The sequence below is a fragment of the Uloborus diversus genome, chromosome 4 (genome assembly GCF_026930045.1).
Source record: "Uloborus diversus isolate 005 chromosome 4, Udiv.v.3.1, whole genome shotgun sequence".
Taxonomy (NCBI): Eukaryota; Metazoa; Arthropoda; class Arachnida; order Araneae; family Uloboridae; genus Uloborus; species Uloborus diversus.
Genome location: NC_072734.1, coordinates 94,663,499 through 94,689,016, shown reverse-complemented (window position 1 = coordinate 94,689,016; position 25,518 = coordinate 94,663,499). Strand labels below are relative to the sequence as shown.

Below are 25,518 nucleotides of genomic sequence, written 5' to 3'. Positions count from 1 at the left end.
AATTAATTAGCAATACCCTCATTTTACACGGATTTCATTACACACAGTTTAAGATTTGACACCGTTATTTCATTATATATGGATGAGTTTTGATTTATGCTGATTCAACATTAAAATGCATAAAGTTTTTCAAAATTTTCATATTTCAAACTTCTAAGATTGTAGATAACAAATGAAAACTGCATTTTGGCATGCTTATATATATTTGGCATGCTAAAAATGTCTCCAGTGGCTCATGCTCCCTTAAATAATTAGGGAGCTTGAGCCACTGGAGACATTTTTAGAGCTCTTTTCAGAGGTAATGTTATTAAACTCACACAATTTATAGCTCACTTGAAAAAAAGCTTTTAGAAGTGACAAATAAGAACAAAACCAACAACAATACCAACATTGATGATACTCGACCGAAAGCTTCCACATTTAAATTTTGAGCCATATTTTGACAGATCTTTCTGATTTGTGTTTATAAAGGAAGATCCCATCATGGAAATGATGCAAGTGACCATGGATGTGCTCATGCCCCACAAAGGCAGTCATTTTTCTATGCCCCTGCATAGAAAAATGACTGCCAAAGGAATATCATAAACAACTCTTATTCATATTCCCTAAGTTAATTCATATTTTCTTCATATCCATTGTGTATTTATATTGGAATTAGTACATATTTTTTATCAATGGAACATAACCTAATCTATTTTAACATTACTGTTAAGTCTTCATTTACGTTTGTGTGGAATGTAACCCCTGCAAAAAACAAGAGTCCATTGTATGTAGTTTACAATTTACATGTTGGTTATAAGTAGTAATCCTTACTATGTGTTTGCTTTGCACATTGCAGAGTTAAAAAAAAGGTGTAAATATATTTTAAGTGACTGTTTTTTTCTCTCTCTCTTTAGCAAGTGTAAAAATTAAGTAGGATGCTGCGAATACAAATGCTATCAGCTGCAGAATCGGCAGATACCTGCTGGAGCTGTAGATTGGGATCATCGGTCTCACAGTATCAAATAAAGGACACTGAATGGTCGAAACGAAGACAAAAAAGCTGATAATATGTAAACACAATGTATATGTATGTTTTAATGAAACATATTTATGTTATAAATAATATGTATGTTTTTTACATGTTACCTAGCTGATAATATGTAAAAAAAAATGAATAAAAAAAATTTTCCCAATGAACTTGTAAATATATAAATTGTTCCAAAATATTAATTTAAGAAAAAAATAAGGATTTTGATTATATCATTTATATGAACGAATGAGGGAACAAACATTTATGATGGAAATACTGTCAGTGGGAAGAACTATCATGCTTAAATCTGATCCTTACTCTTAACAATAATGAATCTTAATTTCCCACAATCTTAACATTTGGCGTAAAAAAAGTAATTTGCTGCTCATTAAAAATCATAAAAAATGAAAGATATTACTGTCAGTAATCTAATTATAAAATAAATGATAAACCGTCAATTTTCCTCTAGTCTAGTTATTGTAGCTGTAAATTATATCGTTTTAAGACAGAAAGGTCGAGGGACCTTTGACCAGTGCGCTAGGAATAAAACACAAACGCACAGTTCTGGGTTTTATACCTCTAGTGCAGTGTCAAAGCTTCATAGCTATGGGTACCACTTCTCAGTAAAGACGAATTCCGTTTTTTGAAGAAAAAAAAATCGTCACACAGATTTCCATCCTTCAATTAAAAGAGGTAAAACAAAACCCTAAAACTGGAAGGATGGAAGTCTGTATGCCGATTTTTTTTAAAGACTGAATTCTGTTTTAGCAGTATTGCCCAACACTGGCTAATAGCTACATATATGATCGGCCAGTGTCACCTGGCCCCATTGGCCAGTACTGGCTCGAGTATCGGCCAATGCTGCAATAGAGATTGCTACCCGGTATTGGCCAATTTAGTTCGGCCGGTACTGGCCAATGCTGGCATCAAGTATTGCCCAATATTGTTAAAAAGTCAGCCGTTCGACGCTGGCCAACCCAACTTTAACCGATATTGGCCAAAACTCGCTCCGAGTATCTGCCAATACTGGGGAAAAATTACCGGCCAACATTAGCCAATTTTGATTTGCCAGTATTGGCCAATACTGGCAACGAGTATTGCCCAATACTGTAAAAAAGTTAGCCGTTTTACGCTGGCCGACCCAACTTTACCCGATATTGGCCAATCTACCAAACACCGTGGTTATGACATTGGCCGATACTGCTGTGCTGCTGGGAAAATACAGCGACTATTTTAGTAAGTGTAACTGAAATTCGTAAAAAAGCTAGTTTTTTTTTTCTCCTAGGAGAAAAAATTTGTAAAAAAAATTAAAAAATTGCTTTTAAGTTTACCCCCTAGTTACCACGGAAAAAAAAGGAAAAGTTTTACCGAGTTTAATTTTTGAAAACAATCGTTTTAAAAAGTGGGAAAATGAAAGGAATAAAACATTCACAACTAGAAAAAATGTGAAATTTATATTTTTGTATAAAAAAAGTTTCGTTAAGTTTCGTCGCGATCGTAAAAGATCGCAATTTTCGTAACGGTACCGTTTTTGTGAGTGCGATTTTTGTAAAGGATTAGTTTTTGCAATCGCGATTTCTGTTTCTCAACTACTTCTTTTTTTTAAACTGTTTTTTGGTTCTTAATTTCTTTTATTCGTACTATACATTCATTTTTTAACGATAGCTAATTTTCTTTCGATCGGAAATATGAATGTGACGCTTCGAGCTCTTTTTATACAGTCAGTCTTTTACTGTTGTCTTTAATATTAACAGTCAAACAGTGAGAAAAATATACTAGAATGTGTCAGTGCTGGTTTCTCTAGTGTATTTATTCAGGGTTGGGCTAATATTTGAAAAATATTTTTTGAAGTTTTCCTTTTTAAAGGTTGTTAGGAGAAAAGTTAAATCACGAATGTCCCACTTCATGGCATTAAAATGATATAAATGCTTTTTTTTAATTTTTAATAGGAGACTATTTTAGAAATTATTTTCTGTATCTGGTAACTATTTTGGAAACTATTATTCATATTAAAGACAATAAAAGCAAATAATTTTAGTTGTGGAACTCGCCCCCTTCAGAAAATTTTGAAATTTTACAGTGGAAATGTTGGTTTTTAGTTGATTTCAGAGTGATTTTATTGTATTGTTTGCTGGAATGATGTGTAAGAACTTTATATCGTTTTTGAGGAAGTACATCACAATAGCCACATTTTTTGTCTTTATTAGCCATGGTTGTTTCAAAGAAAAAGAAAATTGTAATGTTATACCAATAAATACCAAATGTCAGAGTATAAAATTATTATATAATGCAGTACTGAAAATAATTAAGGGAATGTTTTTATTTGATTTATGTAATTATTTATCATCTTTCTTTTTTTAATGGAGAAATACTTTTTAATTCGGATAGCACAATTCTCTCACACTGGCGATGTATGACGACCGGGTCACACAATAAGCTGCCTATTATTGTATTTTTGGGTTTGCTTTCAAGTAAATTAACTTGCATTTAGCTGTAGAAAAATATAAGTTGTTTTACAAAATTCCTGAGGAGAAATATATATTTTCTTCTGATAAAATATATTTCATTTCAATTTTCTTTGAAAATCGAACCAAAATTGTTGGGGATGCGGCGCACCCCCCCCCCTCCCGCACCCCTGTAAATCCGCCTATGCAACGCAGCTAGTAAATAAATAATTACAAGAAAGTACATCTTCATATGGATGTCAGCATTGAAAATATCCCATGGACAAAACATATGAATTTATCTTAAAGAATAACATAAATAACCATTGAATAAAATTAATCTTACTCGTGAGATTGAAGTGATAATACGAAATTCTGGGCTTCATGTCCTTTGTTTCAAAGACTAGGGACGAAAAAAGTTATTTTCTGCCATTTCTAACATTGATCGCACATCGTCTGCGATATGACTTGTTTAGTACTATATTAATAAACAAATGCAAATATCAGTCATTCATAAGTTATTCCTAAAACATTGCTATTCCACACTAATAACTAATAAGCAACCAACTTAACGAAGCTTAAAAAATGCAACGCCACGTGCAGCTCCTCTGAACCGACTGAATCGATGTGCTAGCAATGCGAGGGACGCTGGGTAGAAAGAACTGTGCCTGTTACTTGTTAACTGTAACCATGTAAAAAGTTAATTCCTGTTTGTTTTGAAACACCTCAACTCTTTACCTCAAAAATGTGCTTTTGCGATTTCCGATTATTTCGTCTTAAGACATATTGAAGCACATTTATCCCTTTGATATTTTTTTAAAACATATATTCAAAATTAATGTTATTTAAAACATACAATTCTAAAGTTTTGTTCTTCTGCACTGCTTTTAAAAAACTGAAATGTCACAATGAGTATGCAACATTACATCATTGGAAGAAGCTTCGCATAATAAACAACAAAATCATGCCAAAAACGAGAACGATCCCAGACGAATTAAGAGAAATCAGGGTGAAAGCAAAAAATGCTTTAGTCGGAAAACCTCCCATTCCTCCTAGCGAAATGTATTTGTGTGTGCTTGGAAATGGAGCTTCCTCATCATGCAGAGCTGTGTTTTTAGTCACCGATCAAGGGAGGTAATACTTTTGATTATGAACTATTCCGAAAATGCTCAAAGTGTTTTTGTGCTCATTTAATAACTTAGTGCATTTTACTACTGATTGTTGTTGAGCCCAGAAAACTTTGTTGAAGTTTCAGGTTCTTTTTTTTCTTATGTTTTGAAGTACAATGTAGCACATTGTGCTGTTAGTGACAATTGTGTTGTTTTTTATAATTGCCTGTAACCCAAAGTTTTGCATCGCTTTTAAAGAACTGAAACATTGAGAACCTTATTTTTGGATTTGCCAAATTTTCAGAAAACAAATTGGTGATTATGAATAAATATGATTACCTATTTAGTGTAACTTTTTCTAAATTGAGGGACATTTTGCTATGCAGATTTTTTGTGAAAACATGTTCTGTGGAATCTTATTTGCTGTCCGTTTCTTGCTCCATAGCCTGGCCTAAGACAGAATTACAAGCAACCACTGGCTTACTGGTTTTGACATCCAGACACTGCAGTTTCACCCTTGTTTTTGTCTCAACAGTCTAAAACAGTCATAACCAAGCTGGAGACAGCTGTTTTTTCATTAGAGCTGAATTTAAGCTAGTGGCTAAAATTAATTTATTGGATTTCAATTTTGAAATAGTTTTTGGGTAGAGCCACAGAACCACCCTGCTCTTTTTCACCCTAAAGTCCCCCGTACCTACCACTATTTGTGGCTCAACTAGTTGGATGGGACCCTGAAGACAGCTCTGATTTTTTGAACCAGACCAGAAACCAAGCAATCCTTGGTCTAGCACCCCCAGAGGGATTGATTCACTTGGAGGACTTTGTGACCACAAGCATATTTAACGTCCCCCCAGTCACCATTAATGAAGACGGTGGATCTTTTATCCTGCCAGGATTGAACCCGAGACCCTTTGGTACAAGTCCGATGCCTTACCAATCAGGTCACCACGAACCGCCCTGCATGTAACATCATAGTACGGCTCAACTTGTAAAGTGAGGGTAAATTCTTAGGTTATAAGCTTATAAGTTTCCTCCTTATAACTGGGTTATAAGGAGGTATCAAATTGATATCCATATCAAATCGATCAAAGAAGTAAGCTTTTCAAGCTGACCCCTTCCAATTTTTCTAAAAAATTTTACAGAGATAGTGTTTGGTAATAAAAGTAAAAACCCAAATTTTTAAATTTTTAGTTTGAATATTCTTTGATTTATTCTTTAATTATTTTTGTATTTGATTATTTTTGTAATGATTCTTCTTTTTGATCATTACAAAAAATCAAATTTTGGTAGAAGGAGTAGCTTTTGAACATACATAACTTCTGTTCTAATTGCACTACATGCAAAAAACTTGATACCAGTTTAAAGCTCTTAAAACATGCTTTAAGATGATATATTACATGATACAAAAATGCAATCTAAAATTTTAAAGGTCATTCAAAATTACCTTTGACCTTGAATATTTCCTAAAGTTATTATTTTAAAAATCTAAAATATATATATATTGTACACATTATTGTGTTCTTTATTTGCGCCAAGTTTTATGTTGGGACAATTAGGGGATAGGCTATAATTTAATGTTTCATGTAACGGATGTTTGACATTAAATTGAAAAATAATGATATAGCAACATTTTGCAGATGATAAATTAGAAATGTATGACAATTTTAAAATTATATTTTCTCTTTTTAAAATATTGTCTGCGGATTGACTTACAAGAACGGGTTCCTATGGCATGTGTGTACAGTGGCGGATCCAGCCGATTGTTTTGGGAGGGGCCATCCGAAATTTTTGAACAAACTCCCCAGGACTGAATTTAGTTCCATGCCACCCCTAGGCAAATTTGAAATCTGCCCCCCCCCCCCTAAAAGAAGCAAAATATCCTTGACTCAAAAAAACGTAAAAAAGTGTTCCCCAGATTCAAACTCTCAAACTTATGAAGAAATGATGGCGTTTCACATTCTGAGGCGCCCCGATTACAGTGATCTCCCACAAAATTTTTTATTCGGCAAATTTTGCTGACGATTCGACAAATACCATGATTGAAAAACATTTGAATTTCATAAGATGTGTGAAAGTAATCATTACTAAATTACCAGAAAAAATGGTCTCTGGAAAATGAAAGAATGTTAATATTTTACGTTCAAGAATAACAATTTAATTCAAAAAATGTGTATTATAATAGCAAATTTGCCGCCCCTGAAAAGTTTGCCACCCTAGGCAGCTACCTACTCTGCCTATTGGGAAATTGGGCCCTGATAACTCCCCAGAAATTTTATTAAAATGAAGTTTTAAAAACTCAATTTTCGGGGTATCGAGACAATATTAGGTGAGGGGGTGGGTTTAGGAATCTCCCTCGAAAATGTTTCAAAATTTAAATTTTCGAGTAATTTTTAAAAATTAGGAAACTAAAAACGCATTTTGTCTATTTTTGATGATGTACGGAGAAAGGCCAGGACCCAAAATACTTTTTGAAAATAAAGCTTAGAAACCAAAATATTCTGTCATTATACATTGAGAAGTTAGAAGAGGAGGGGTGCTCTTCTAGCTCTTCAGCTGTCCAGCCTAAAAATGTACCTTTAGGTAATGTTTGCTTACATTACAGGACGTGTGAAGGTGCTTAGAATCCTTCCTTCCTGGAAATATTTTGCCTTTGAGGCTCTAAAAATTCGATTTTTAACTATATTTATACATATTTTAGAAAGGGATGGAAGATTCGTGAGTTCCTCCGAAAAACCTCCTTTTAAAGCTAGCATCACGATATAAACTAGGGAAGGAGGAGGTCCTATCAAAACTCGTTTGTAATTGAAGTCCAAAAAAAATTCATTTAAGTTGCTTTTAAGCAAGTTAAGTGATAAGGGCTGGATAAGCTAGTTTCCGTTGACACTTTTTCCAAATAAAAGACTTAAAATGCAGTTTTTTGCTACATATCAAGGCATTCGTGAAAGGACATGGGAAAAGGGGGTTCTCCTCCTAGTTTCGAAATTAAAGCCATAAAAACGAAAATTTAGGCTCTCTTTGGTCTTGTGAACAAAAGTTATACTCTGAGAACCGCAGCATTTAGAGATCGTCCAAGTGTCTGTAGTTGGAATCAAGAAATTGATGTAAAAGATGGAGAAAAATTTTGGAAAAAAAAAGTTTTGTTTTGAGGATAGGGATATAATTTTTCTCCCAATTAAGACCTAAACTTCTTTTTCAGCAAAATACAAGTGTTAAATTTTGTTATCTTCTCATAATATTTTTTTCTTTTTTTTTCTTAAAACAATTCCTACAATCACAAGGTTTTGGGAGGGGCCATGGCCCCCATGCCCCCCCCCCCCCTAGATCCGCCCCTGTGTGTGTATTGTGGAAGTCGGACTTCACACCAAATTACGGTACAGTTGGAAAAGTTAAGCAGCGCACCCCAAATTTCCAGCCTTTCTGGCACAAGACAAAAACAACAAAGGTTCTCATCCAGATGAGTTAATCAACTTTTTAGTTCATTCAATTCCTCTGGACATTGCCAAGTATTTGCTCTACACACGAGTAAATTTGTTGAGTTCACTCGGTTCAGTTTTAAAAGCACTGGGGTATTTTGAGAAGAAAAATTGAATCTACGAAGTTGCCTCGTGTGAAGATAATGGAATACCTCAGTCAACAAGTTAACAAGCAACTGTTTTGAAAAGTTGATTCAACTAACCGCTTCTTGTTTATAAAGTCCTAATAGAATGCTACAAGTAATGAAGTTCTTTTTGAACTTTCTTTACTTAAACATGTGATTGCATTGCAGTTTTAGCCTGTTGTAACAGGGCGTAAAACTGGTCAGTACAAGTCAGTATTCTTCATCTTTGTCAGTATTTGTCAGTTTTTTCAAAATTTAGTCAAGTCGGTAGGTTTTTGCAAATTTGCCGAAGAATTCATTTTTCTTAAAATGAAAAATATTGGCAGTGATATTTTTCCTGTTTTCCTTATAACTTTATAAAATGTCAAAAAAATGAGACATTGCCAATACTGCAACCTAATTTTGCCAGCCTGGTTTGGCTATTTTGCAGGTATTTTTGAGAAACATAAAATGTTTTAATGTTAATGCTGATTTAAATCCTTTACAAAGAGTAGGAGTATGTCAAAGATTTTTTTTAGATTTAATTTTATTTAATATACCGTCAGTAGATAAAGGGTTAATTGAAATAGTTTTTTGTAGATTTAACAGCATTGACATGCAGTACGTGGTAAATAAGGGGTGATTTCTTAAAAAAATTTGTTCATCAAATTGATTTTTTTTCCCAATTTTTGTCCCAAATGTAACAAAGAAAGAAGTAAATGACATATTTTTTTTTTGTACTTTTCTCAAAAAAGATGAAATATATGTTTATACTTCTTTTACATATCTCGTAGCTTTAATTGTGTTGATTGTGATACATTTGAATTCTGTTTTAACCCAATATTTCTTATTTACAATTAAAAGTCTTCTGAACATGATATGCTTGTTCTCAGTTTTACTAAAAAGTTGTCATACTTCTATTTAGGCTTTTTAGTTTTTTTCTCTACCTCAAGCGCTCATCATTACAGTGGCGCAGCCACGGGAGGGGTTTTGGGGTTAAAACCCCTCCCAGAACACAAGCACATTCATTTCCTCCATTAAAATCAATGGAAAAAAGCAGAGTACAGTGTGGTCTCGACTTACGAGAGGGATGCGTTCCAAAACCCCTCGCGTAAGACGAAATTTCGTGTTGTAAAAAGGGCTATGTATACGACTTTTTGATATGCATAAAACTATCTTTACATAAAACTATCATAAAGCTTTAAACTATTTCTTAAGTATATGTCAACGTTCTCCACATAAAGAACTGAATTCATACTGCATTTAAACGAAAAAGAACTCTATTCAATATAAAATACTGTTATGATGCACAAAACCAAAATGCGATCAGTATTTAGTCGGTATTTGTCAGTATTTTCTAAATTTTTGGTCAGTAAAGTCGGTATTTTTGTCCCTCCAAACAGTTTTACCTCCTGTTGTAAGCAAAGGCGACTGAAACTTTTAATTTTTAGGAGGTCTGAAATTCTTAATTTGTTGAATAAAACTTTAAATTTTGCCGAATGATCATAATTTTGCCAGAAAGAACTCCAAATTTTGCCTAATGATGTTAATTTTGCTGAAGCATCAGATAAAATTTGTTGAATAAGGACATTTTTGGAAGCTTATATTGATCTCCCATGACCTTTCTTGGGGCGCACCTAGTTGTAATCCTTTTCATCTGCCATAACATTGTGCATGAAGACTTGAGACCAGTTTTTACTCAAGTGCAGAAACTGGAAGGAGATATAAAATTGCAGTTAGAAGCAGAAAGCAACCTAGCAAAGCATTGGCAAGAAGAAGTATATAACTGTTAAGTCAAGTTTGACTGCATGGATAACTTGTATAATTATTTTATGTAGTGTACTAATTGTACATCACGTTGAATGAATTTTTCATTTTTCTAATGTTGTATTATCAGCATAATTATGATACATTTGGGCACACATGTTTGACTTTCAATTGATGGCAATTGATTTTTGGCCACTTTGAGTAATATTAGAGTTTAAATCATACATGATCCCATTGTTGTCCCAAAATGAAATATGGCTCAAATAAAGAAAATAACAGTTCATACAAAATATTTTTTTTTTCAGATATTTAAAATTATAACTTTTGAAAATACTCAAGATCAAAGGTAATTCAAATGTCCTTCAAAATGAAAAATTGTTAAATTATGCGTGACTCCAGTGTTATCACAACATGAAACTTGGCACAAATAATGAAAATAACTGTGTACAAAATATAATTTTTCAGATTTTTAAATTTATAATTTTTGGAAATACTCCAGGTCAAAGGTCAATTCAAATGACCTTCAAAATGAAAAAGTGTTAAATTATGCATGATTTCAGTGTTGTCCCAAAATGAAATTGGGCACAAATAAAGAAAATAACAGTTTATACAAAATATATTTTTTTCAGATTTTTAAAATTGTAACTTTTGGACGTACTTAAGATCAATGCAAATGACCTTCAGAATGAGAAATTGAATTTTTGTATCATGTAATATGTCATTTTATAAGCTCTTAATGTAAACTTTCAAAATATATAAAGTTCAAGTTTTTAGCTTTATTTATTCCAGAGTTTTGGTCAGGCAAGTATGAGCTGGTGGAACAAAACGTTAAAATTTTGACCCCTTATATCTGAAAACCTACAACAGCTAGAGGGTCAAAATTTGTTTTTTTCATACCACTTAGTAAATGGGTGTGTACCTGCATAATATTGTTATAATCTGTGAGCACTCACTTTTTAGGTGTGTGAGTTGACATGGAATGACCCAACTGGGGCTGAGCAGGCTGTGGCAGAATTGTAAACAAACACTGAGGGATTTGAAGTTTCCCTGTCATAATATATTATCTTTAAAATTCAGCTCTCATTTATTAGTTTGGTAATAATTATCATTTTCATCGCAGATTTTTTAAAATTGTTTTTTGCATATTTCAGATACCTCTTTAACTGTGGTGAAGGAACACAAAGGTTATCCCATGAATACAGGTGGGTGAATATAACAACTGTTAAAGATTCTTCAAATTTACTTCCAACTGAAATGGTTTGTCTTTACTGATTGTAAAATCTGAATGTTTACTTTGTTTGTATCTTTACTGTAGATTGAAATTATCAAAGTTGGACCATTTGTTCTTTACTTATAAAAGTTGGGACAATTTTGGAGGGTTATTAGGTAAGTGGGCAAATGTGACATTATTTATGCTTGTCTTGTAGTTCATTAGCAGACCTCAACTTTAATCTGAGGTCATTCCACCATCACGTGCAGCCCAAAAAGATGCTTAAATTTCATTAAAATTTTGTTTCATCTCTTAATATTTTAATTGAACTGGGGTAAACAGATTTTTTAATCTGCCTTTGATACAAAGATACTCCTGACATAGTTACCGTATTATCTTGCGTTATCCGACATGCCGCAAAATTAGGGGGCCACCAGATTTTCAATAACACTTGCCTGGTCCTTTCCTGCATACCGGAAAAATCGAGGTTAAGAAAAAAATTAATACTACCTATAAAAAATATAGGTTTTAGCTTAAAAATGAATATAAGTTCTTTTCATATCTTATTAGTATTAACAAAAAGTTTAATTTTGTAAAAATATTTATTAACAATGTCGTTTGTTATTTTAACAAGAAAAATATTGTTTAATAACAAATAATTTTATAAAATTTAAATTAAAACTAAGTAAGGAAACATTTAAGTAATAAGTTACTGCTCCTGAACCAGTGCTAAAGAATTTATCATAGCTATTCAATAAACAAAAATTAAACTTACCTCTTTAAAAGGAACCTAAAATAGTTTATTTTAAAAAAAATTGAACAAATCGCAGTAACGATGATTGTTACTGAATTGATTACTTTATTGGCATGTAGTTAAATCCATTAATAATGACCTACCTTAAATAGCAAGCACATATTATGTGCAATACACTTTTTTTTTTTTTGGAAGAAGGTTACTTTCGGTATTTATTTATTTATTTTCCTTACAGTGGTTTGCTTTCTGATCGGAACTGAATGGGGAAATTTACTTTTGCTTTGCTGCAAAATAAACCTCAAATTATCTGGCATGCCAGAAAATTTGAATTTCCTGGCATGCTGGTCAACCTTGCTTTTTTCCCGCATGCCAGATAATGCGGGGTAATACGGTATATTTTTATTAAACAATTTAAAATTTAATTTATTTGCATGCATCACTTGCGGGACATCCAAAGTCAACCTCTTGTAACTTGCTTATGCATTAGTTAATATTTTTGCTCTATTCATGTAAATAAATTGTAGATTTTGAGAGCAAAGGTTGTAGTGTATAGGAAACATATCTCATTTTTTGAGAAACAGTAGTTTAAACCATTGTAAAAAAAATATATACAGTAGAACCCCTCAATAAGGAACACTAAGGGGACTGGACAATCTGTCCCTTAAGCAGAGGTGTCCCTTCTTCGGAGGTAGATGAATTCACGCATGTTGTGTAAACTTAGTATAATTTCATAATAAATGTAAACTAATGATATTTTAAGATTAATTATTGAAAATATTTCTAAAATTCAGAATTATTAAAACTAAAAAAAAAAAAAAATTAAATTGTATCACAAATTTTGTGGTATCAAAGTTTTGTAACTGATTTTCATGAATTACAATTTTGAGTTATTGTGTCACATGGATTTTTTTGATGTCTTGTAATTTGAAATGCAAAAAAACAGTGATCATATTTCAAGTTTTCTGTACAAAACTTTTCATGGGCGGCACACTTTTCTGTTCAGGCTTAGCACATTTGAAAAGAAATGATGAGAGGAAAAGCATGAATGTAGGCCTCAGCAAGAATTTTAGAATACTTATTTGTTTACTTGCCTGTTGATCTCAAGACAAACTTTTATTAGTTAATTTTTGAAAAAAAAAAGGAACCTTGAATTCCTGTGAATTTGATATTCCTAATCGATATAATTTAATTTGATGAAATTTATGCATAAGCTTTTTGTAATTTTTCTTTGTGGCTGTCCCTTGAAGGAGGTACTACTGTGTATGTATATATATATATATATATATATATATATATATATATATATATATATATATATATATATATATATATATATATATATATATATACTATATATATTAGCATTCCGCAAGCATTTACTTTCGGGTAATAGGTCGCGGGAGTTCACAGTGCTTGGTGCACCTAGTTTCGAAAATCTCCTATAATAATTACTTATTACCTATAATTTTTTGCAATTTTGAGAGGATCCCGGGACTCTGGACTCCATATATATATGCCCTTGTCCTTAACCGATCTTCAACTGTTATTAACGATTTTTTTAAAGTATTGATTATCTTTGCAAACACAAGCCATCCACATTTTATTGTTATACCTATGTTTAAGCAAGAACTTCTTTGTATACAACATTTTTAGTTTTTTTTTCCTGGTGCTAAAACTATTAAGCTGCTTGATGAACTGATGTTGGAGTAAGCTACATAAAATTGGCCGTGTGAAAAAAAAGTCTTCTCCAAAATAGATCCCTGCTACTTTTAATGTCTGTCCTTCTGACTTATTAACGGTTATTGCAAAGCAAACTTTTACAGGAAACTGCACACTTCTAAATTCAAAAGAATAGTCCACCTGTGATCAGGCTTACAGATAATCATAGATTACGTAATCGTAATCTGCGTAATCGATTACATTTTTGTGTAATTGTAATCATAATCATAATCTATAAATGGGAGACTCGTAATCTCGTAATCGTAATTTTAATCAAGTGTTTCTTGCATAATCGTAATTGTAATCTAAGTTTAGATAATCGTAATTTTGTTACGTAATCGTGTAATCCCAACTTGCTGAAAGTGAAAACTTTCAAGTTGCGTTTCTACAATGCTATGCAGACGATGGGATCTGGACTGAGGAAAAGATAAGACTTCAATAGAAACGTACAAAGGACTAGACAGCAGAGCCTTTAGGCCCTGCTGTTAAAAGGGCTCGTTGGCGAAGGGTCATAAACCTGCCGCATCTTAGTGGGTTTTGTACCCTGTAGGTGTCATTGACAGGAACGCGTCCCCAAGTTGAATTGGTCATCAATTTTCCTTTTCATCTGTGAATCACAGACAAACAAGCGGAGCTACCGCCTCGGAAAGAGAACAATATCAACAGTGCCGTACAAGCACATGTTTTCGTTTCGACAAAGTTCTAAAAAAAAAGTTTTATGCCTTTGGTGGGTTTTTTTTTTTTTTTTTACTTTCATTGGCGGAAGAGGAGGAATTTTGTCAAAAGAAGAGCGAATTTGGATTTGCACTTCAGTGCTCATTCACACGCACTATCTTAGCGGTTCTTTGATTTTTGTGATGATTGACCAGAGTGATTGAAAAATCACTCTGGTAAGTGATTTTTCAAAATATTTTCACATCTAATTTAATCTTAAATTTATGCTTTATATTTCAATGCTGATACTTTTTAATAGGTATATAAGAGAAAAAAGTTTGCATTTAAAGAATTTAAAAACATTTGTTTTAACCTTTGTAAAAACATTTGCTTTTGAAAAATATCATTATAAAATGCTTATGCATGTGGGGGAAAAAATAATGCCTGGAAATCATAGCAAAATTTATTATACTCATTTTTACTTTTTAAAGTGCTTTACAATTATATTGCTTTAAGAGTGTTCAAACACTATCTTGAGGACCTCCTGACCAAAAATTTGCAATACTCTAATACGACAGTAAAAAAACTGTTGTCAGCACTAACTTCTTCTAGAATGAGTCACTATGAAGAATCGGAAGCATTTCAAGTGGCTTCATTTTTAGACCCAAGGCTCAAATGCAACTGGTACGATTCAAGCACAAAAAATAAAATAAAATAAATTATCGAGGAAGAAATAATGTCTAACAAAGACTGTCATAACATTTGCACTGAATCAGAAGATAAGGACATAAAAGATGTGTCACCAAAACAGCCTGCAGAAAAAAAGGGAAATTGTTCGCATTTTTAGAAAAACCAGCCAGCACTTACAAAAATAATAATTCTTTAATACAGGAGAAAATCGAAAGCGAAATAAATGCGTATGAAACTATCGTACCAAATGGGCATAATATTGATCCCCTATAATACTGGGGATCCAATATTCATGTATACCCATTACTGAGCAAAATTGCTCCCAAGTACTTGTCAATTTGTGCATCATCTGCACCTGTTGAGCGGTTATTCAGTATTGCCTGAAAGTTTTATACCTTACAGAGAATGAGGATGAAACATGATACATTTAAAGCATTGGTATTATTAAAATGCAATAAAAAATTGTCTTGATTGCAGTATTTATTTTGAACATTTATTTTCCTATCATTTATTTATACTATTTGAATATATTTTAATACTATGCATGTTTTGCAAAATTAAATACATAGGGTTTTTTTTTTTTCAAAAATAGGTTGAATTAAATAATATTATAGCAAATTGTAGAGAATAGAATGTAGAAATATAGTACATAAATTTTAGAAACTGTATTGGTTGCATGAAAAATAATAATGAAAATTTAAATCATGTACAAAATGCATTATAATGTGGCAAGTCATTTGGATATGGGACACCTAATTACCTGTGCAGGATATATGGTCAAAATAGTTATGTAGCATTTAAAAGCACAATCAAAAATCATAATTTTTTAACTATGACATTGTTGCCGCAAAATAATAATTAGAATAATATAGTATATGTGTGCATGTATTTTCCTCTCACGAGTCTGTAATCGTAATCAAAATCGTAATCGGCACATCGTAATTGTAATCGATTACATTTTTGACATAATCTAATCGTTGCTGTAATCGTAATTACGTTTTGGCAGAGGATTATAATCGTAATCATAATTGTAATCTCCTATTTTTCGAGCTGGTAATCATAATCGTAATCGATTACATTTTCTCGTAATCAACTCCAAGCCTGCCTGTGATGATGTTCTTAAAAACTTTGCTTCTAGTTTTGAAAAAATGAAAGCAAAAGACAGAAACATTATTATTTGACTTGAGAAAAGCCTCGAAGAATCACGTGAGAAACAAAAACTATATCAAATTTAAAAATTCACTTTCGACCAAAAGTTGAGATGAAGTACTGAATAATGATTTGAATGGAGGAAAGCCTCCAAAAATAAGGGAATTAAATTTCAATGACAGGTTTTAATTTCACTGAAATTAAGGGGTTTTAATTAATTTCTCCTAAAATAATTGATATTTCGAAAAAAACTTTCTTAGTGGATACTTTCATAATCATGTGAACATGCCTGCCAAATTTCAAGTCTGAGGCTTCAGAAGTATTGGCTGTGTGTTGATATATATATATATATATATATATATATATATATATGTTATCTCAGGACATTTATATATATATATATATATATATATATATATAATTATTTTTTTGTGCTGATAAAAGATGCAATTCGGTATCTTGAATTACATACCTGCAAGATATATACACTAAGTGTAGGGCTGAAATAAGCTCTTAACTATTGTAATTTGAATTTATTTTTTTCTTTCATGAGGATGGTAGTTAAAAAATAAATTTCATACATTATAATTTTTCCCAAAAATATATTACTTATGCTGTAAATGTTCACATAAAAATCATTAGAGTTTTATTTTCAGGTTTATCTTTAACTGTGCAGGACATTGGAGTGCCTGAAATAAATATACATGGGCCACCAGGCATTGTATGTATACGTAACCCATTTTCAAATTTGAAATCTAATACACAAAGTCATTAGGTTTAAATTCACTCTTGGTTGTAAGTTTTTATATTAATGAAGTCATTAAATTGAAAATGAGAACAATGAATTTTTTATAGCATGTTTATTATTATTATTAATATAAAGCTTTAATTTTGAAAGCTTTATATGCTACTGACTTCCTAAATAAAGTCCAAATAATATTAATAACAATTAGAAGGTGCTATAAAAAGGGCTGAACCCACGAGTAATGCCACCCCCTCCCCCAATACCAGAGATGCCCCAAAAGAGAAAAATACCAATAGTGCAGTCTGTGCATTGACCCCTTCCCACCTCATGTAAGCACCAATGCTTTTAATGAACTGAAATCAATGCTTGAACTAAAAAATTTTACATCTGGAGTTATAATAACACCTGGTGTTAGATTCCAAGTCTCAAAATAAAACCAAAAATACATTTTCTGTAAACAGTGTATTTAATGATGAAATTTTTTAGTGAATTTAAAAAAAAACGATACACATGCACCACAAGATTATTTATTTATTTGTTTTCATTATTATTATTAGGGTAACGGCACCAGTAACAGACATGCTTAAGACATTGCTCTCAGGTTAACTCAATTTTCTGAGCCCTTTAATGGATTTAGACTTTTAAAGCTATTTTTCTCTCATTCAACTACATCTCATCTAACGTTCAACTGCTTCTGGGTCCTCTGATTTAGTTAATTCTATTTTTATTTGCTGAATTTCGGAAAAAAAAGGTCTGACCCCCAGTAACAGACACCGACAATTGTGATGGTAACCAGTAATAGTAGGATGAGGAAAGGAGATAGAGGGGTAGGATGGGTAATAGACAGAATTCCGCTTTTCTCTTCAAAATGTGCAAAAGTTCTTTATTTTTAGATCTAAAACCTTATTAAACTCAAATGAACATGAAACACCGGCAGACCTAGTGGTGGCTGTTTATAACCTTCCACCACTTCCTCCTAAATACCAACTGGCTTATAAAATTACCTCTGACAACACTAGATGGTTGCACCGTATTCATGGGTCGCAGTAACATCAGTGTTACCCGCCTAAAACTATTATTATTTAAATCCAAGCTTACGACTGTCTATTACTGGTGATGTTATTATTATTATTTTTTTTAATGTTAAAATTGAGAAAATGCTTCTCACTTTCCCTTCTTGTGAATTACAGATTGGGATGAATTGGAGAGTCAGAAAAGGTTTTCAATGTTGTCTAAAGTTTTGAGCCAAAAACATTTTAAGTTTTCAAAATCTGGGCATCAAATAAAATGCACTTAACTGCAGCTTATTTTAAACACTGATTGGTGCAAAAATTTGTTATTGTATTCACTTTATTTACTTATTTTTATGTTTTTAAAGTAGTGTCCAATCTGAGAATAAAATTTGAAGTTTAAACATATAGTCATGTGAACAGATTAAAGTTAAAAACTGCTTGCATTTATGAATGATTAATTTTATGCATTGTAACAAAGATCATTTGTTCTTTCTCAATAGGATATGCTGTTTGAAAATTCCCAGTCATTTGTTTTAGCTAAAGATATAAAAATAGGTGAGAACATCAATTATATATTTGATTTATTGTGAAATTGTACAACTTAAAATAAATATGAATCTTATTAGCTCATGTGCTGTTTCTTTGTCTTGTATGATTTGTTTTTCTTTGCACTTTTTCCATTGGGATTTTATGATTCTATAAGGTTTTGTCTTGTGTTAGCTATCTTAGCTCTCCACAAACCATAGTGTTTGTATAAAAATGTATCCTCATTGCTCACTCAAAACTTTCATTATGGCTTTGAAAGAAAAAAAAAAGATGAATGAACCTTGCAGAGAAGGGAGGGGGGTGTTATTGACCTTTTGTGTGATAAAACTTTGTATATTTTCAGATTTTACATGCTTAGAAATCAGTTGGTATCTTGAGTTGATGTCTGCAGTTATTGTTTTAAAGTTATGAGTAAAAATTAATTTGTATCATTCATAATTTTGGGTTGGGTGATAACATTTCTCCCTTATGTGCTAATGGTTTTTTTAATGTTTTTTATTGTAAAAAACATTCAACAAATCCTTTTTTGTGCAGTCTCTACGCCGAAAGTTTTTCTGCCAAACTTTGTTCAAAAAAATTCACCTGCTAGAAAAGATTTATAAAGCATTCAAATTTCCCCTTAGACTGTGTAGTTTACCTTTCTTTTTAATATTAAAATTTAAACAAATAGTTGTTTTAATCAAAAATGAAGCATAAGAGAGAGGTGTCCTTGCCAAGAGCTTGCAACCACAAAAACAACTCAATTCAAATAGGGTTATTCACTCAAAAGTTATTAGGCAGGGTCGGGTAACTTTCATTCAATTTTTCAGTTTTCAATATACTGAAATAATTTATCAAATTTTTACTTCTATTTGTTCTTAATCATCTGTTAAAGAGATCTTACAGTTTTCTCATGTTATTAAAAACTTTTGCAAAAAAGCAGACTACAAACATATTCTCACTATATAAAAAATGTATATATATTAGCAGAGGGGGTACCCACACGGTAACCCCCCCCCTCTCCCGATGTTAAATGATTTTTTTAAAACTAAAATTCATGCACACATTTTAGCCGCTTGCGACAACCAGCTTTTTCGCCTTTTTTAGGTCATTTGCCTTTCGGTTTCACTTACTTTTCATTTCCCTTTTATGACAGGTTCGCCGCCTACAGCAGCTGTTTAAATAAATTAAGCATTATCATTAATTTATCTATATCTTTTTCGAATTAATTTGTATAAAATACTTTCTACACCTGTTTAAAGTTGCATTTTGTGTCATTCACCTTTTTACGGCAAAATTGCCGCCTTCTACGGCTATCTACCTATACGATTTCTAATTTTTTTTATCTGTCTCTAATTATTTTAACCTTCTTGCTCATTCCCTAATCTAAACAAAGATCATTCAAAAAACTGTGCTTTATTCATTTAATTAAATAGCACAAAAGAAGCTCTCGCCTTGTTCCCCATAGTGTGCAAAAAATAGCATTTGCAAAAAAAAAAAAAAAAACCTTCATTATTTTAATTGAATTAAATGCACACAAATGTGTAACGTAACATAAAACTGATACAGTAAAACGTCCAGTGGGAGGATGAAGGGGTGAAAAAAAAAGGAATAAAATCTCTAAATTAAAAAAAAAAAAAATAAAGAAAAAAGCAAGCACTACTGTTAGCAATAGCAAAAACAAAAAAAAAGAGATAAGCATTGTAGCGATTAAGATTTAATTCCTCAATATTGAATAAAAAACCAGGTTATGAGGTCAGTAGCATACGCATCAGCAGAATGAAGGAAGAATTTTTTTCGACCACCGATGCTTGTGAAGATATGATGTGTTGCTCTGCATTTAAAGAGTTGTTTAAAAAACACTATTTCATATTTTTGAAAACTTTTTTTTCTGAAGAGGGAGAAATGTTTTCACTATTACATACTTAATTTTCAGAAAGGAATCTCCTATACTTTTTGCAAGATGAGTTTAGAAAAAAAGTATACCTAGAAAACAATACAAAATAAAGGTTTTTTCAAAAATTCATAAAAAGGCAAAAATTGGTTTATCTTTAAAAAAATTTCAGTCATCATATTTAAAATTAAATACCTTACTCAAAAAAGATTTGTCTGGCACGATTGGTTGGGGGTTCTGTGAGGTAAAAAGTGCTAAAAATCACATAAAACATTTAATTATGAACAAACATATGTATTTTATGTATTCAGATGTATAATGTATATTATATATTTAGATTCCTGGGAACACCAATCCCCATTGCACGTCCCATGAAACTGTTGCTGAAATTTTGTCATAAAGTCATGCACATCTCAAAAGATTTTGTTTGTCAAAAGATGTTTTGTTACCTTACCTCTTCAGCGCCAGTTACATACGTGTCAAATGTCACACTATTATAAATCTTTCTATGAAAGGTATTTGAGTGATTTTGATATGTGCTAAGCTTGTTTGTGCTCAGATGCTACTGTGATGCACAACTAGTGATGTAAAACACCCGGGTATTTATTTTTAGGGGTAAATACCCAGGGTATATACCCGGGTAAATACCCAAAATGGGTATTTACCCGGGTATTTATTTCAAAAATATATATTCAACTAAAATACTTTTCTGTATGTACTCCACTATGTATATATACAGGGTATATTCCAAAAGTAATTTTTTTTTTAAGTAATTTTTTGAACAGATTTGCACAAACACTCAAAATTCTTCAAAGTAATGTCCTTGGGCTTTTGTACATTTCTTCCATCTCCTCTGCCATGACTGGTATGTGCTCTGAAAGGTGTTTTTGGGGACCTCCCCTTAGGTCTTCGTCGTGACTGATTGGATCTCTTCTAGGGTTGAAAAATGGGTTCAGGCCTGCCTTAATCCAAAGGAACAAAAAGAAGTCTGTCCGGGGCGACGTCAGGACTATAGGGGGCTGGGACAGCGTTTTCACCTGGTGTTTAGCCAGGAACTCGCGGATTTGCAGCGCGTTATGGCAAGGTGCTTCGGCAGGAACTTGCCTCACACTTTCCTCATCGCTAAATCTTGAGTAATGCAAAACACAGCACTAGACAACATGTTCAGTTCATTTGCAACCATCTTGATAGTCAATCAAGGGTCAGAGTCCAACAATTTAAGAACACGAACCACATTGTTGTCGGTTTTGATGTTTGACGGCCGCCTAGAGCGTTGTTCATCATGCACGTCCCTTTTCCCGGCCCTCTTTAGAGGTCTTTAACCATCTCAAAACTTGTGAATGAGACAAAGAAGAATCCTTGTAAGCCTCACGAATCATTTTGTTAGTCTCCTCAAGAGAATTTGTTGGTTAAGCAACAAAACTTAATCGCATACCATTTTTCCCGTGACAGGATTGATGCCCAGAGGTTAACATTAACTTACGTCCAGCCGCTTCCACAGCTCAGAGAACCCTGAGACTGGTTTTTCGGAAAACCTTAGGGTCCCCCTCACCTAAACCAATTAGTTCGATTATACTCCGACCAATAAAAACGGCCTGGAAAAAAACATTGCATTACTTTCATAATACACCTAGTATAACCAACCATATACAAAACAATAAATTTTTGCCCAAAAATTGTATTTTGACGAAAAATTATTGTGTGAAACAACTTAGCAATCTAATATGATATTCACATTAATTGTGTTGGATATGCCCAATCAATGTTGATAGCCAAATTTCATTTATAAAAAGCCATTCTACAAAAAGTAAAAAGCTTAACTGGTTACAAAAAAAAAATAAAAAAAAGCAAATATCTTCTCTAATTATGACATCGTAAAGAAAATATTCTTTGGTTCACGATATGTTTCTTTCATAATTTCATCAAGTCTTTCAATAAAAAAATTATAAACTGTGTAATACATGTGTATGTATCAGTTTTACCAATTGTTTCATATTTAGATTTTTTTAAAAAAATCCCATTCACTTTTTGCATATTTTTTGTAAAATACTCAGTTTTTGGGTATTTACCCAGGTCCTGGGTAAATACCCAAAACATATTTACCTACCCACTGCGTATTTACCCGATCCACATCACTATGCACAACTGTGTAAGTAGTAGTAAAATATTTGAAAAGCGAAGAATGTATTACAAAAGCTTGAATGATCAAATGTTGTCCATAAAAGAAATAACGATTATGGAACATATCATTCTGTTGCTGAAAGAGTTAATTGTAACTTTTTTTTCACAGTAATGAAAAATTTCAAGGAGCCTTTTGTTGATAACTGTATGGAGGTCAATTACATTCCAATTTTTCCTGAAAACCATAAAATGGAAATGAAACACTCACCTGCATCGAGTGCTTCTTCTGAGGATGAGCTTGAAAAACATGATAATGTATCAGATAGAAGTAGGTTTTCAAAGGTTCTCTTTTTTTTTTGCTTTTATTGAATTAAATTTCTTAATTTTGCAAACTTCTTATAACCTTTGCACATTTTTTAATATGAAGTGCCTAAAATTCTAAGGCAATGTATTTCAAAGAATAGTACATTATGATGCTTGAGTTTTGGACTTGGGCAGTTGGCTCCTGGGCAGACTGCATCAGGAGTGAAATGTCCCAGAGCTAACTCAAAATTATGTTGTATTTTAACCGATGAATCCCAGAATTCTTGTGTTTTTAAAATATTTGATTCAAAATGAATATAAATGTTGATGTTGGGATTCATACATAAAGCTCTCAATTAAGAATAATTTATCTTATGAAATAACAAAGCTGATATTCAAAACACAGCAACTGGGAATTTCAAATGCAGAAAGTAAGAAGGATTGCAAATGAGAGCATGCAGATTAACAAAAGAAGTAAAATTCTTCCCTGAACATCTTTAGACAAAAGTAGGTGCTATTGCAAAATGTGGTGGGAAATTCTCTGACTGTGAATGTTTTTATATTTTTCATGCTCAATAAAAGTGCTTATATTTTAACAGAACATCTTTGCCATAATTTGTTAACAAACATCCAAAATGGCCACTAATAAAGTTTATTAATTTTGAGAGAAGGCTAAAATTTTTGAGACTCCTTGAATACACCTGTTCTGTTCCTGCTCTATTTAGATGTAGGGGGATCAGGGACTTTTGGTCTTTTAATCTCTGCTTCTTTAAAAGACTAGTGCTATGGTTGCAAAAGAAGCAAAATTCAAAATAAGGTATCAATTGCTTTGTATTCTCTCTCAACCCACGAGAGATGAACTATTTTTTGCTCATTTTCTAGTCATTTGGAGTTTTAAATGGCTGAGAAAAATTGTGAATGTCTGTTATCCTAAATTCTGATTAAGCTTTTAACTGACCAGTTTTTCAAAACTTAATGAACTTTGTGCCTCTGCATTCAACCATTTTTATTTTACAATTTATGCACTCATTGATGGATGTAAATGTTACAACATTGTATTAATTGCTTTGTATATTTTATTTGCTTATTGTACAGGAGCGAAAAAGATTCGTTCAAGCCGTGAGAAATTACCTGACATGGTGATGTGCTATGCATGCAAGGTAAAGTACTGGCCCACCGGGCAACCAACCTTATTACCAATGCACCCCTGCGCCAGAATTTTTCTTGTTCAAAAAGGTTCTTTGCAAAAAAAAAAATCCTTTTTTTTTCTAAGACTTAAAAAATATTTTTTCCCTTTAACTGTCGATTTTTCTACTCTATTCCTGACACCTCGAAATTCTTTAAGCAAAGGTTTTATGGCAATAAAAACCTTTCAGTTAATCACTGAGGAACCTCGTTAGTACTATGCTTTGGGTATTTTTTACATAATTTTTTGGTGAACCTTCGCAGAGTTCGCACATTTGCTCCGTCATAATGTAAGTTGGGGAGCTGTATGGGGTAAGTTAGCGAATACAGAAAACCTCAAAATAGACACAGAAAATTTCTTATAAAGTCTCAATAATGCTGTAAATAAGCAAGTAAAACTTACCAATGAATGAAAAAAAGCGAAATTAGTGCTGTAATTGCTTTAAAATTAGGTAAATTACATCATATAAAAGGTTTAACTTTTATTTTTGAAGTACAGGGTGGCGACAGATCAGGGAAATCAGGGAGATCAGGGAAAGGTCAGGGAACTTTATTAATCAGGGAAAAGTCAGGGAAATATCAGGGAATTTTGAAAAAATAACAAAAAATCAGGGAAAATTGATTTTATGAAGAAAAAAAATTTTTTTTTTTTGCTTTACAAAATTAAGTACTCTAATTCCCTACGCATTTTCCGCTAATTATCTGTTCGGAAAAAAAAAAGTAAAATGAATGAGGTGCGATATTTGTGCATCTTTTTTCCTCAACGTCAAAGTATTGAATCTTACTTATTAACCACAGGATGAATTTCCTAAGATTGCTTCTGTGTATGTTAGGGTGTTTATTTCATCTAGCTTGAAATTTCCTTTTAAGCTTTCAATGCTACGTAAAATAAACAACCATACAGGCAAAGAGGAAGCCTTCATTAATGCCTTAGCTCCTTTGCCGTTATTCCATTGTCTCAACGTAATTAGCGTACTATAATCATAATTTCAAGAAGAAATCTTTGATTTTTGTTTAATACTATAAAAGCTTAAAAGTTATTACTTCTTCGTGTTTTTAATTTAATTGCTAAAATTGAACTTTCAATAAAAAAAACTTTGTTTTTTGTCGTCATACTATTTGTTGTCACCGCAGATTATAAAGGTTTTCTTTTCTTCAGACTTAAGTGATTCTTTAATTTTATAACTAAGTTGTATTCTTCTTTTATATATTTTGAAATTAACTAATTGCTTTTTTTTTCTTGCATTTCAAAGTTGTTTGTCACGAAAGCAATCTAAGATTTTTTTGTTACATACTGAAATCATTTGAAATAGAGTTAACTTGTGTACTTAAGTAAATATCTTTATTTTTTTATTGTTAAAATGCTGTATTCATTCATTAAAACCTATGTTCTTGATTAGAGAAAAGCTCCCTATAAATGGATGTCAAATTGTTTCATCTGTTTTGCATAAATATGTCAATTAGTTATCTAAGAGTAACTACATTACTTCTATTCTTTCACTATTACTTGTTATTCTTGCAGCAATTATTATATTGTTTGAAAACTCAGTTGAAAATAATTTCAATTACTTTTTTGTTATTTGATAAATACACATATGTTTTTATGAGTAATTTTAATAGTTTCTTAAAATTCTTATACTAAGTGGT

At 32.0% G+C, this 25,518-nt stretch overlaps 1 protein-coding gene across 1 annotated transcript in view; it reads left to right on the top strand.

Annotated features, from left to right (window-relative positions):
- Positions 1 to 4,213: 4,213 nt before the first annotated feature.
- The window catches only part of LOC129220713 (ribonuclease Z, mitochondrial-like), a 68,906-nt gene continuing 47,601 nt past the window's right edge, over positions 4,214 to 25,518 (top strand). The window contains exons 1-7 of the mRNA XM_054855143.1: positions 4,214 to 4,590; positions 11,061 to 11,111; positions 11,225 to 11,295; positions 16,742 to 16,806; positions 18,344 to 18,398; positions 22,553 to 22,711; positions 23,782 to 23,846. Of these exons, the coding sequence (XP_054711118.1) occupies positions 4,295 to 4,590; positions 11,061 to 11,111; positions 11,225 to 11,295; positions 16,742 to 16,806; positions 18,344 to 18,398; positions 22,553 to 22,711; positions 23,782 to 23,846 (762 nt within the window). The 5' untranslated portion in view covers positions 4,214 to 4,294. The remainder of the gene's footprint in view (positions 4,591 to 11,060; positions 11,112 to 11,224; positions 11,296 to 16,741; positions 16,807 to 18,343; positions 18,399 to 22,552; positions 22,712 to 23,781; positions 23,847 to 25,518) is intronic.